Genomic DNA, 12,675 nt, shown 5'->3' on the forward strand with positions numbered 1-12,675 from the left:
GGACCTGGGTTAACGCTGCTGTGTGTGGAAGGGGAAGCGTTTGGGAGTGGGCCTAGGCCAAGGCGCGGGGTCGGCGGCTGAGCGTGCCAGCACGGGAAGGGGACGCCAGCACTCGTGGCTTGAGTCGGTGTTTTGTGAAATTGGAGCTGTTTGTTGTTGTGTGCCCAGCAACACGCTGTGCGACGGTTGTTTTTGCAAAGGCCGCTCGAAGGGGGCCTGTTTCGAACCTCACACAGAAGAGGCGATCTAAAAATATGACCTTGTTTTCCTCCAGCTGGGGTTGATTTAGGCATCCCTGTTTTTTCACTGAAGCGCACGGCAGGACAACACAGACGCAAGTTTGCAGGCTGTAATTTTGCTCTCCTTCCTTCCCCATCCCACTCCTAAAAGAAGGCGGCCGGTAGAAACTCAGAAAAGTTGGCAGAAGGATGGTGCATTAGAGCTCCTGACCCACTTTGCTTGCTCAGGATTTCCCAGACCCCATTCACTTTTTCCCCTTCACCTTAGTGAAGGGACTGGCTAGGCAAAAGAGAGAATATTTAGAGGGGGTTTTTTGCTGTGCAGCAGAGTGCTTATGCATGTGAAATCGGCCCGACCCCCAGTTTCTGCCTTTGGCAGTACTCACTAAAAGAAGCATGAAATCATGTGGTTTCTCCTGTTTTTGTTTTCAGCACGGCTGTCCAAGTCTTCTTCCCTGGGAGGGATGGAAGGTGATGGAGAGGAGCTAGCTGCTGCTGCTTTCCTCCTTTCCCCTCCAAACGTGTATCTCCTGTCTAGGAATATTCCTGCCCACCATATGAGTCAGTGACTTGGCTTGGTCTTGAAAATATGGTGAGAAGTTTTAACCAAGCTAATGTGTTTGTGCAAGTCCATCTTTGCTGTAGTAGCTGCATCAAGGTGCAAAGAGCAAAAAGGTGTTGCAGAACTGGGTCTCTTTGAATCCCCCCTGCCTGCCTGCTTTTGATAGAAAGGAGTCATCCATGTTTGCTGTGCTGACCAGGATAGCCTGCTTTCTCATACTGCTCCTTTCTGCTCTCCTCCCTCCCAGGTAACTGGCCAGCTTCCCTGGTTTTTGATGCTGAATCAGGATTGTTTTAACTAAAGATGGAAACACTGGAGTCAGAATTGACCTGCCCAATCTGCCTGGAGTTATTTGAAGACCCTCTATTGCTGCCGTGCGCTCACAGCCTCTGCTTCAGCTGTGCCCATCGCATCCTGGTGTCCAGCTGCTCCTCCAACGAGTCCATCGAGCCCATCACCGCATTCCAGTGCCCCACGTGCCGGTATGTCATCTCCCTCAACCACCGAGGCCTGGAGGGCCTCAAGCGAAATGTGACCCTGCAGAACATCATCGACCGCTTCCAGAAGGCATCTCTGAGTGGCCCCAACTCCCCCAACGAGAGCCGCCGAGAGCGAACTTACCGCAACAGCCCTACCATGTCCGGTGAAAGGATAGCCTGCCAGTTCTGTGAGCAGGATCCGCCGCGGGATGCGGTGAAGACATGCATCACCTGCGAGGTGTCCTACTGCGACCGTTGCCTCCGGGCCACGCACCCCAATAAGAAACCTTTCACCAGCCACCGTCTGGTGGAGCCCGTGCCCGACACGCACTTCCGAGGACTCACTTGCTTGGAGCATGAGAACGAGAAAGTGAACATGTACTGTGTTGCTGATGACCAACTCATTTGTGCCTTATGTAAACTGGTGGGCCGCCACCGGGACCATCAAGTGGCGTCCCTCAGTGATCGGTTTGAAAAGCTCAAGGTAAGCACTAAGGACTTTTGGCTCCTTGGAAACTGCAGCATCTGCTGCAGAGCCTTTGCTGCTCCCTGGCTCTGTCAAACCCCAAGGCTCAAAACGCAAGGTCTGCAACCCATTTTCAGGATGTGGAGCTGGCCTTGCCTCTGACACAGGGCTGGGAGCAACACGTAACGTTGTATCCTGGCCCTGTTTCTGCGGGTCTCAGCCCTATGGCAAGGTGGAGTGTAAAGGGTCAGATGGGAATTCCACAAAAAGCCCTTGGGCTGCGAGTGAGGGCAAAGTGCCCAGGAGCTAGAGAGTTTTCATTTGTAGGAACTGATGTTTGCTGATGGAGTGTTTTCAGAGCAGAAATTGCTTCCAGATGTCCCAAGCAGCATCTCTCATTTAAGTCGAGCAAACCCTCCAAATTCCTGAAAGATGTGGGCTGTGGGACAGTTTGTTGGTCTGTCCAGGACTCTGGTACCAGGAGGGTGAGGTGGGTCTCACTTGTGCAATTACAGTGAAGTTTGGTTCATTTTGTTTTGTTTTTTCTGCTGCCCTGCATGAGCCAAGCCCAGGCATTGGATGTTGTCCCCAGTCAAATGGACTGTGAAGTAGGGAGCGGGTCTCCCTGGGCCCTGTAACTGGAGAGTCAGCATGTAACATGGCCCTGTGCAGCAGGAGCAGGGCACTCGGTATAAAAAAGCATGCAAGACTCGTTCTGAGACAACGGCAGAGTGCATGCTTGGCAGCGATGCTGTCCCAGTGCCTAGTGTTGGCAAAGGTTGGAGCGTTGTGTGGAAGATGTTGCTGGGGTGCTGCCCTGTGCATGTGCTGGGGTCATCTCCTCTGTACCCAGACCTTGCTGAGCTCTGCCAGCTTCAGGAAGGGAGCACATCCCGTCTCTGGTCTTTTTCCCCTTTCCTCTGCCAGCTGGACAGGCTGGACGGTACAGCTGTTTGTCCAGCAGCGCTGCTGTAACATGGCATGGCATGTGTTGGACATCATGCTGCCACCCCTGCACTCATGTGCCCTGTGCAGCTCTCCAAGGCTGGGCAGTCTTAGCAGGCTGCTTCCAGCCCAGCTGCCTGGCTGCCCTTGGAGTGGCAGGTTGGGTTGCTTGGGATCTCGTGGAGGTGCGTCGTGCATGACATTTCAGGGACCCCTGGCTTAATATTCGCTGCACAGCTTCCAAAAAGTTGCCAACTATCAGAGAAAAACCTCCAAACAGATTACTAGGGCTGGAGTGCTGCTGCTTTCCTGCTAATTGTGCTGCTTTGCTGCGTGGAGCACATGTTCCTGTGCTGTACTTTTTTGCAGGGCGTTGTGCCCGCTGCAAAGGGAGCGAGCTCCCAGCCTGATAAAAATATTGACTGGTACCAAGGTGTCTCTCGTTGTTGCCCTGGGAGCATGTGTGATTAGTCCTGCTGTCAAGGTGATGGGGAGCGGGTGCCTCTGTTCACTTCCTCATTGCAGGCAGGCACTCCGCTCCCCATTTGTGGTTTAAATCATTCTCGTTCTGATGTGTACAGCTCTCCTGTCCTGCAAGAGAGCTGGAGTGGTAAAGTGTGACCCGGGGGATCTTTGAGTGCTGTCCCTTGAGGCTCAAGTGTTCTGCTGGGGCAGTCTTCTGCATGCTGTGCCTGTTCAGCCCTCTCGGAGGACTGGAGCAGGACGGGTCTGGCCATGAGCATTTCCTCTTGGAAAGCTGCTGTGCACGTTAGGCTTGATCCTTGGGCTCCTGGCACATTGCCTCTGGGATGCTGTGCTTCCAACACGCTCGAAGCCTGCAGATTGCAGTGCGTGGGAACCCTTTTGCTGCTAATAAAACTTCATCTGCAGACTTCCCTGATGCCCAAGGACCTCTGTGCCCTGAGAAGTGCCCCAGGGGAGTGCTTTCATGTCCTGCTCAGGTCAGCTGGCCCAAAGCTTCTGTGCCATGCCACTGCAGCTGATTCTGACCTGCAGAGATGACTTGCTGCTGTTGCTCTTGCTTCAACTATGATGCAGAGCCCCTGCAGTAACCTGTCTGCTCAGGACAGAAGCTGCCCTGTCCTCTCCTGTAAGCTGCTGCTGCCTCCTACATGTTTGATGGCAAAAAAAGAGGGAGGAGAAGGACAGACTTCATTAAGTGGAGACAGAGCTTATGCTATGGTGTCTCAGCACGTGTGGATGTCTGCAGAGCATGGCTGACCCTGCTTGCGAGAGCAGGGCAGGTGGCATTGGAGCTGAGTCCTGACACCCGAGGGACAGGGCAGCGTGAAGGAGGCAGGAGCATGCTGCTGGGGTCTGAGTCCTCTCTGTCCCAAAGCCTTAGAGCTTTTCATCAGAGTGGCCCCAACTGCCTGTGTCCAGGGGCTCCACTGGCTCATTCTGGGTTCGTGTCCCTGCAGGGTTCGGAGAGATGAGAAAGCTTTCTCAACGCTGCTGCTCCTCTGAGAAAGAGCTTACCATCTCTGTGCAATTGCAGAGGACGTGGTACCAAAGAGTTTTCCCTCTCCTGCCCCAGAGCCCAAAACTCTTCCTCTATCCTTTGCCCTCCTGAGGGGATCTTAGCACATTGCCTCTTTGCAGCTTTCACCTCCAGAGAGATGGGCCTGTGCTATTCTCTTTGTCTCCTTGGAGGGATCATATCAAGGGAGGGTAAGGTCTTGTGCAGGAGGTGGCTGGAGAGAGAGCAGGACAGGAAGGCAGGTTTCTGAAATCCTCCTGCGGTCCTGTCCTCTGAGATTCCCTTTTGCGTCTTTCATCCCTAGACTCATTGCTTAGTTTTTCCACCAGCCCATCCTGCCCCAGTCCTGCCAAGACCAAACTTCGAACCGCTGTCCTTGGCTGCCACAGGAACGCTCTCTGTGCACAGAGAACCTCTTTTCTACCAGCGCCAGTGTTTGCAGCCTTAATGTTGTGTTGAAGCAGCAGAAATGGGCAATCACTTTCCAGCCCCCTTAGCTTGAGTACATGCCACATATTGATCTGAACTGAATTACTGTTCTGCTGCTCTTCAGGTTGGAGAGATCAAGCTTCCAGAGATCCCTCTGGAGTACTTTGAAGCTTAATTTTTATGCAGCACTTGTGGTTGTACTGAATATTATGTGAACCCGTATGGATGATATTTGACCTATATAAAGAATATAAAGTTAGAAATCCCTCTCCATCCCCCGTGCGTTCCACATGAATCTGCAAAACAGTTTTAATTTTTTTTTTTTAATATTGAAAAAATATAGCTGGTCCCATTAGAGGTCATGCTGGTAAGACTGTAACTGTGGTTGCACATTATAACCCTTATCATAAGCTTCCAACTTCTTCATTGTTTTTTTTCTCCCTTAATCTTCTGGGCTTGTTCTGACCCAAAAGTGCTTTTCTTGGCTCTTTGTCTTGTTAATGCATTTGACAAAATCGATTTGTCTGCTCTTGTGTTTTTTCCAGGGCAGAAGAAATACTTCTATCACTCTAACAAAAATAATGATTTTTTCTTTATGTGCAGACTAGATTGTTTAAAAAAGAAGAAAAGACTGATGTCTGGAAAGAAGTCTTTCTAGATGTACAGCCCTATTTTGCAGCTGTTCTCTGGGCCGATTTCCCAGCCACCCTCCCGCAAAAGCCCAACCCCAATATACCGCTCGCCCCGTGCGGTGGCTTAAACATTTGCAGACCCAGAAAGAACATGCTGTAGGAAGGACTGTGAAAGGATAGAAATAAAATACAGGACTGCAAACAAACGGCCTGCATTTTGGTATCACAGGATGGTATCTGCGCCACTGTGCTAGCTTCTCGACAAAATCCCGGTCACATTTTATTTCACTTGCTGTGAACTGAAGTCTTGAAATGACACTGTAAAAGTCCTCATGGTGGTAGAAACTGCATGCTCAGGCAGGCTTGCATGAAAAGTATGGGATGTGTGGTCACCAATATTAGACTTCTTTGTCTTGAAACCTTGACATGACTGTTTCGTCTTTAAATTTTGCCTCACCTAGGCTTTCTCTCTCTTTTTTTTTTATTAAGCTGTAGCCAGTAGACCATTTTTTAGTTCAGAACATTCTTTTTCAATGAGGAAATGTCTCAATTAGCAAATTGGAAAGCTTAGAAAGAAACGACCATATATGTTTGCATGTAATAAAACCAGAGAACAGAAATTAAAACCCTTTAATATTCCCCCCCTAATCTGGAATGTGTCAGCTAGCCAGGCAAATTGTTCTGAAGACAAAAAACCCTCGACAGCCTAAATTGCTTCTGCAACTGGCCAAATTTTGCAGGTTGCCAAACTGCCATTTTTAAAAATAAGTCTTAAGTGATTTTGGACGAAAAAGGAAACTCTTCTTTACTTACGAACATTCTTTCTATAGTACTCATCCTGCACAGCTCACCTTCAAACTTTGGGGGCTGTGATTGAATTGGTGAGTTAGAGGGACAGGAAGCTGCAACACCTCTGCCTGTGTCTTCCCACCTGTTGGCTTTCTGGTGGGAAACGCTGTTTTCCTTGTTCCCTGACATGGAATGAGCTGCTTTCCTGGGAAGATGTTCTCCACAGTGCTTTGGATTATTATTTCTTCCTTTTTTTTTTTTTTTTCCTTCCAGTTGACCTCCCTTTGCCTTTTGTTTGATCTTAGGAGAATAGGAATTGCCACCTGCAGGGGCCGGTGGCCCCTGGAGGACAGGGTCTCTGGACAGCCAGCAGCCCAGCTGCTCTGGAGGAACATACACTTCAGGCTGTGTTGGATGACTCTGGAATAACCTTTCCTGAGTGGAATGTCTTCCTTCCTAATCCAAGGCTGTAAATAGCTGGTTTATTCCTTGAAATGCAAGAGCTTGGCCTCTGGGTCTGCTCAGCAGAGCTAAAAGGGATGAACATTTTGCTGCATGTGTCAATGCATAATTATCTGTGGAACAGCCTTTGGTTTTATGGACAGAACTGCTTTAGTGCAACCAGAGCCCTCAGGTGTAATATTACGTCTAAATGGAGCATAATGGCCTGCAAAGCACAAAGCCAAACTCGATAGACCAACCTGCTGGCTTTAAATGCAATAGCATTCTGTCTTGGGGCAGTAACTTCTGTAAATGAACTATGCATAGTGGGAACTTCTTTCATTTGCCCCTTTTTACATCTGTTGCTCTTTACTTTCTGCAGGGTGTCTTCTTGGCTTTGGTTTATAGGGCATACTTCTTCTGTGGAGGGGTGTTAGCTATAAATGGGTAATCACTGCCTGCATGGATTTTGTCTGTGAATCTGATGCATTGCACTTTTTTTGTTCTCTTTGGATGTTTTTTTTTTTTTCCCTAATGCTCTACTTCTGCTGCAAGAATTGCGTGTGATGGATGCGGAGCATGTGCCCCCAAGCTTTATAATAGGAGTCAGTGTTTGCATTAGTGTTTTGTGTCTTCCTTCTCCTACAGCCTCGGTCTAAAGCAGACTTCAGTGTGGTCCAAACTACTGCCTCTTGAAATACTGTTCATTAAAAACACGCTGAGATGTGAGCATAGGCATGACGCTACCTGGCACGAACCTGCTGTGGATGGGAGCTAGCTGCTCCCTAATCTAGTCGTGTCAGTTCGCAGTCGGAAGTTCTTCATGGGCTTAATGACATGGTTTTACTCCCTCCTTTCTTTTTTAAGTCATTAATCAGTGAGTTATATTATTATATCCTGCTCTTGAATGCTTGGATGTTGAACAGTGAGCAGTTACTCTTAATCTCTGGCTTTGATCACATAGCTAGAGCTAGCTGGATTTTTTTTTTTTTTGATGGAAAATTGGATTTTCAACCAAGTAACTTTTGTCAAAAGGAGTGTGCTTTCCCCCCCAAAAATCCCTGGCGGTTCTCCCCCCCTCTCCCCCTCCTTTGGAAGAATTAAATGCCTGAAAATGAAACAGTTTTGTCTAAATCCTGAAGCACTTAGATTTTGAATGCTATCTGGAGGACCCAGGGACCTCATCTTTGTTTGGGGGAGTTGGCTGGTGCCAATGGAGAAGCCTAGGCTGCCTGGAGCGCTGGTGCCCAGGATGTCTCCGCCTGCTGCCCACCTACCCGCTCGAGGAGGGAAGTTGCAGTACCTCTACGTCAGACCTACCATGTTTTTTTTCCAAAATCCCTAGATCAGATTTTGAGCTACATGTCCTGTAACTTTAAAATTTAAACACATTCCTTTGGGGGAGAAACTCCAGTTGAGCAACCCGCTCCATTCCTGTCCTATTTCTAGTGTTGGTGCTATATTCTCTATTTCTTTCCTCGATCCCTTACTGGTCTCTCAAAGTAACTCTACTAAGCCATCTGCTAGTTCTCCTTCTCCTCCTTGTGTGCTTGAATCAGAAATCTCTAGTGAGTCCCTGCAGCATGGATTTCCCTTAGCAACTCCACACTGATTTGTCTTGATCATATTATACACCTCAAGGTATTTTAGGAACCATCTCTAATCCCTTTAAAATATATGATTGCTTTTTTATTTTGTGCACCTTTAACTCATGCATGGAGAAATCGGTAAGCACAAGCAGTCTTCCTGCCCCTGCTGTAAATATGAGTTGTGAACCTCATTCAGCTTTGCGTCGGGTGAGCTCACACTAACGCTGCTGTCCTGGGGAGCAGCTCGGCGGCAGTTCTTTTATTAAGTTGCATGTAGTCAGCTGCGCTCCTGTTCTGAAGGCTCCCTTTTGAAGCTAAATAGCTCTTCCTTTGTTCAAATGGAAACCTTTCTCTTGCAGCCCGGGATTTTGAACCTGCCACGTGGTTGCTCGCACAATGCACATTGTTTTCAGCGCTGACAGCCTCGGATAAAGGAGTTCTTGCTCTGATTGTACCTCCGTTCACCATTGCCTAATTCTGTGCCTTTTTCTTTCAAGCCCACAAGTTGGCTCTTTTGTAAAAGCAGCTCTGTTTCCCATGTGCTACATCTCGGTGCCACCTTGAACAGCAGAGACTACCCGCCAGCTCTACCCGCTGCTGGCGTAAATGATGTAAACACCAGGAATGCTGAAAATACATGCTAAACCTTGGTTATTTTCAGTCCTGCGTGTCCACCACTGCCAGATTTCCTGTGGCAAAAGTTGTTCGCCTGTTGTTGCAATCAGCAGAGACCACATTCCCCCCTCCCCTTCCATTTGCTGCGACTTGCAGCCCCATGTTTACTCTGAGATGGAAGCCTGGGTTAGGGAATATCTGAATTTCAGAGGAGACCCAGAGAGGCACCAGGCAGAAGGAGGTGTTGCCCGGCCAGGACAGAGTTCACAGCGCTGCTGCTGCTGTGACCAGCATAGTAATCAGCTTGGAGCTGGGAGCATGTCTGGGAGTTTTCTGAAGTCGTAATTACCAGGATACTCAAAGGAGGTTCAGTGGCTTCCATTTATTCCATTTTCCAGGAGCCACTGAAGAGGCTCCACATCAAAGGTTACTGGCTAAGGCACAGAGATGAGAAGGCCAGGCAAAATAGCTCTTTGGGCAGAAAAGCGCTTCGTAATAGAGTGACTGTTTACAGGAGCTGTACTTAAGCGCTCCTAGAATTGCAGAYACAGGAGATGAAAAGGCTTATTACGGTGTTTTGCCCAGCAAATGCTTTGGGTGCAAGTAGGCAAGTGGATGGCGACGCGAGCGTTACCTGCCCAGACTGGGAGAGAGCATAAGTAATAAGCAGCATTGCAAGCAGATGTGCCCAGGCGGGTGAAGGCAAAGGGAGACAGAGTCGAATCAGAGCTGCGGGCCGGCCTGGGACAGCACACGCCGGTAGCCAGGCTGGGCAAATCCCTCGCTCTTGGCTATAGCGGTGACTGGGACATGCTCAGGGATGGGGTGGCCGCATGGTTTGTCTGTAAACCTCTGCTGGTATTAACGAGGACAGGCAATTTCTTTAAGGCATTGAATTTCCAGGGGTGTTTTTTGTTGGGTTTTAGCATTTACTAATAACGATGCATTTCAGAGGATCCTGTTGCAATGCGACTCAGGCTGCTGAGATGCGTGGTGAAATATTTATGTGCAATTCTGCACTGACAGACACTTCTCTTCAACCATGAAAAGCGCTTACCTTTTGCTGCTTTTTATTCATTTAAGCTGCGATGGGTAGAGAAAGAAGTGATTGTTCTCTTCTCCCTCTCTAGACAAGATGAGATTCACATTAATGTTTACCCAGTGAAGGGGGTGCAGGAGTGGCTCTGTGGTTCCAGCTTGCCTGCTAAACCAGACCTTTAAGGGTGGGCATGCACCTAGGCAAGAGAACTGGTATGTTCCTGGTTGAGGATTCATTTGGCAAACTACCTATGTCTCTGCAAAGCAATCGGCTCTATGAATCTGCTGGCAGTAAGACTGCTGGGAGAACTGGATGGTGACTGGAAAAAAGCCAGCAGAAGTTAGCATTGCACGTTCAGATGAAGGCAGGGGTGGCCTCTATATCTTATATCCTCTTGTAGTGCACCTTATAGATAGCTGTCTACCTGAAAGATGCCCCAGCATTAGCTCTTGGAGGTTATGCCATCCAGTGGAAATTTGCCACTGGGTTTGTGTGCTACTCCACCTGGCTCTGATCTGCAACCCCGTGTCCTCTTTGCCTCTCTGTCCTATCCCAGCCTAAGCCTGCCAGCGATGCCTAATTGTGCTGCACTTCTGACACAGGCTGTAGGTAAATGTCTACCAGTGATATGGACTCTGCTTACTCGTTAATAAGAGTTGGCTTCTGCTTCCAAAAGCCAACGGGCAAGGCATTTGTGGTGCTTGTGACAGGTGAGCTTGGCTGCGAGTAGCCCACAAATCTGATTTTGATACTTAGTTCCCTCTCTGTGTGTTCAGAAGTGGTTGAGATGTTGAACGCAATCAGCGGGAAAGATGTTCATAAACTAGACTCACTGACTAAAAAAAATCAACATGAAAGATCAAATTAAAAATTTATGTAGATTAAGAGCAAAAAAATAATGGCTTGACCTAGATAAAACAAGCGCCTAGGAAAGCAGCGCGTTATCAGCCACGTAAAATCTCTGCCAATTATAAATTCAGATGACTTGAAACTCTTAATTACGCTTCTCTCAGTGGAGTGTCACCCTGCTCCGGATCCTGCCTGCTTTTGCAACCCCTCACCGTAGCACTGTGCGGTGTCTCGCTGCCTGCCAACTGGAGCCCTGGGCGCAAAGCACGGGGAGGTTACGTTGCGGAGCAACACTGCGCAAGAGAAAGATTAGAGCAAGGAATCATTTGACTTGGAGCTCTGGCCAGGTCCTCCCATCTGTGATTTGTGTTGGAAGGAGAAATTTTCAGAGGAAGGATTTTGCTTTAATTACTTTGCTCCTTTTCCTTTTTCATTACTGAGGCGTTCTGTAGATTGACATGCTAGAAATACCAGATGAATAAAGGTGCATTTTGTAACACTTTTATAAAAGCGCTTTGCTAAGGGAAGAGCAATACGCCAGGTAGAAAACCCGCCTTCTATTATGTTTAAGATAGGTGCACTGACTCTAGTGGATTTATGCAAGTGTGACTGAAGTCAGAAAAATCCCTGTGCTAGACAAATTGTATGCAGAAAGTTTGATAGTTATTCAAGGCTCTTATGAGAGTGGTAGAGTAGAAGGCAGGAGGGAGGAACTTCCATCATATTGAAATATAGGACTTCTTCGCCTAGGGACTTTTGAACATGTTCTCACTTGTGCTGTGTGAGTCACCAAGATTGCTGCTTAATTTATAATTTACTGTACCACCATGGGGCTAAACTGAATTATATATATGTGTATATATGTATATATATTTCCCACACGCAAAAAGGAGTTAGCTTAGAATTAGGGTTACAATTGTGATTGCTGTGACTCCTACACAAAATGTTGGGGAATGTTACTAGAAAAATATTAAAACCTCTAGTTGTGTTCTGGGAGAGTTTGTACGTTTAAGCTACTGTACTCTTAAAGAGAATAAGATATGCTTTTACTGGATTTCTTCAAGACCAAACTAGAGAAAGAGATCCAAAACTGGCTGAGAAGACTTGGTTCTGACCAGAAGCTCCTCTGACTTGGTTTGGCAACAGGACACGGTGTTGCGGTGGGAGTTGGGCATGTCCTGAGCATTTCAGGTCGCTGGTAGGGTGAAGCATGTTTATCCAAGGGTGCTGAGCTCCATCCGTGCTGACCATGGGGGCAGTGTATGACACCCCCCCACCCCCCTTGGTACAGCCCTGGCTTGGCCGTGATTCAAGCTCGTTTATAATGGGCGCAAGACCAGTGCAGACAAGTTCACCTCTCTCCCTGGAGATTGCTCTCACAATGACTTGCTTCCTTCCTTCCCACCTCTTCTCCATGGCTGCTTTGGAGACCTAAGCATTCATGACTAGCTACCACAGCTTTGAGATTACGAGCTAACATCACTTTTGTGGTTTAAAATCAAAACTGTTGTGATTATGGACAGATGTTTCATTACAAGCAGAGTGCAGAGCAAGACCCTGTCTTCCCTTGCCACTCCTGATCCTCAGCATGACCTGAGATTTGTCCTGCCTTTCCTTTCACTTATGTACAAATCCAGACATCTGTATTTCTCACCGAGCTCCTGAAGCGTTTTAGCGTTGTCTTATTTCTTCGAAGGCAGGTAGACTGTGGAAAAAAGCACAATGTGTTTTTGTTTTGCTTTATCTCTGGCTGGGTTTGTAATGTGGTGATGGGTCCTGTTAAAAGATCTCTCTGAGCTGAGGAGAACTGTGATCCAAAATAGGCTCCTCAGCACATGTTTACCATAGTCCTCACTTTGTTTGCAGCAACAGGCAAATGCCTTGTATACCAGCAAGCCCTTAATTGATGCTGAACATGCACAAAAGAGCATCTCCTCTTATTCTTTATGCAGATAAAGGCCTTTGGTCCTCTGCCAGGTTCCCCTATCAAGTGATTGCCCTGGACTCCATACAGCAGTTTGCGCCTTTCACAGCAAAAGGACTTTTGATACCATACAGTGAGAGTCAAGGCAGCCATTGCTACACAGCCAGGATGCCAAA

At 47.9% G+C, this 12,675-nt stretch overlaps 1 protein-coding gene across 1 annotated transcript in view; it reads left to right on the top strand.

Moving 5' to 3' along the window:
- Window positions 1–12,675, top strand: part of MID2 (midline 2) — a 174,989-nt gene that overhangs the window by 31,331 nt on the left and 130,983 nt on the right. The window contains exon 2 of the mRNA XM_026072177.1: window positions 1,049–1,764. Coding sequence (XP_025927962.1) covers window positions 1,105–1,764 — 660 coding nt within the window. The 5' untranslated portion in view covers window positions 1,049–1,104. The remainder of the gene's footprint in view (window positions 1–1,048; window positions 1,765–12,675) is intronic.

Source organism: Apteryx rowi, unplaced genomic scaffold (genome assembly GCF_003343035.1).
Source record: "Apteryx rowi isolate R43461 unplaced genomic scaffold, aptRow1 scaffold_338, whole genome shotgun sequence".
In the NCBI taxonomy this organism is placed as follows: domain Eukaryota; kingdom Metazoa; phylum Chordata; class Aves; order Apterygiformes; family Apterygidae; genus Apteryx; species Apteryx rowi.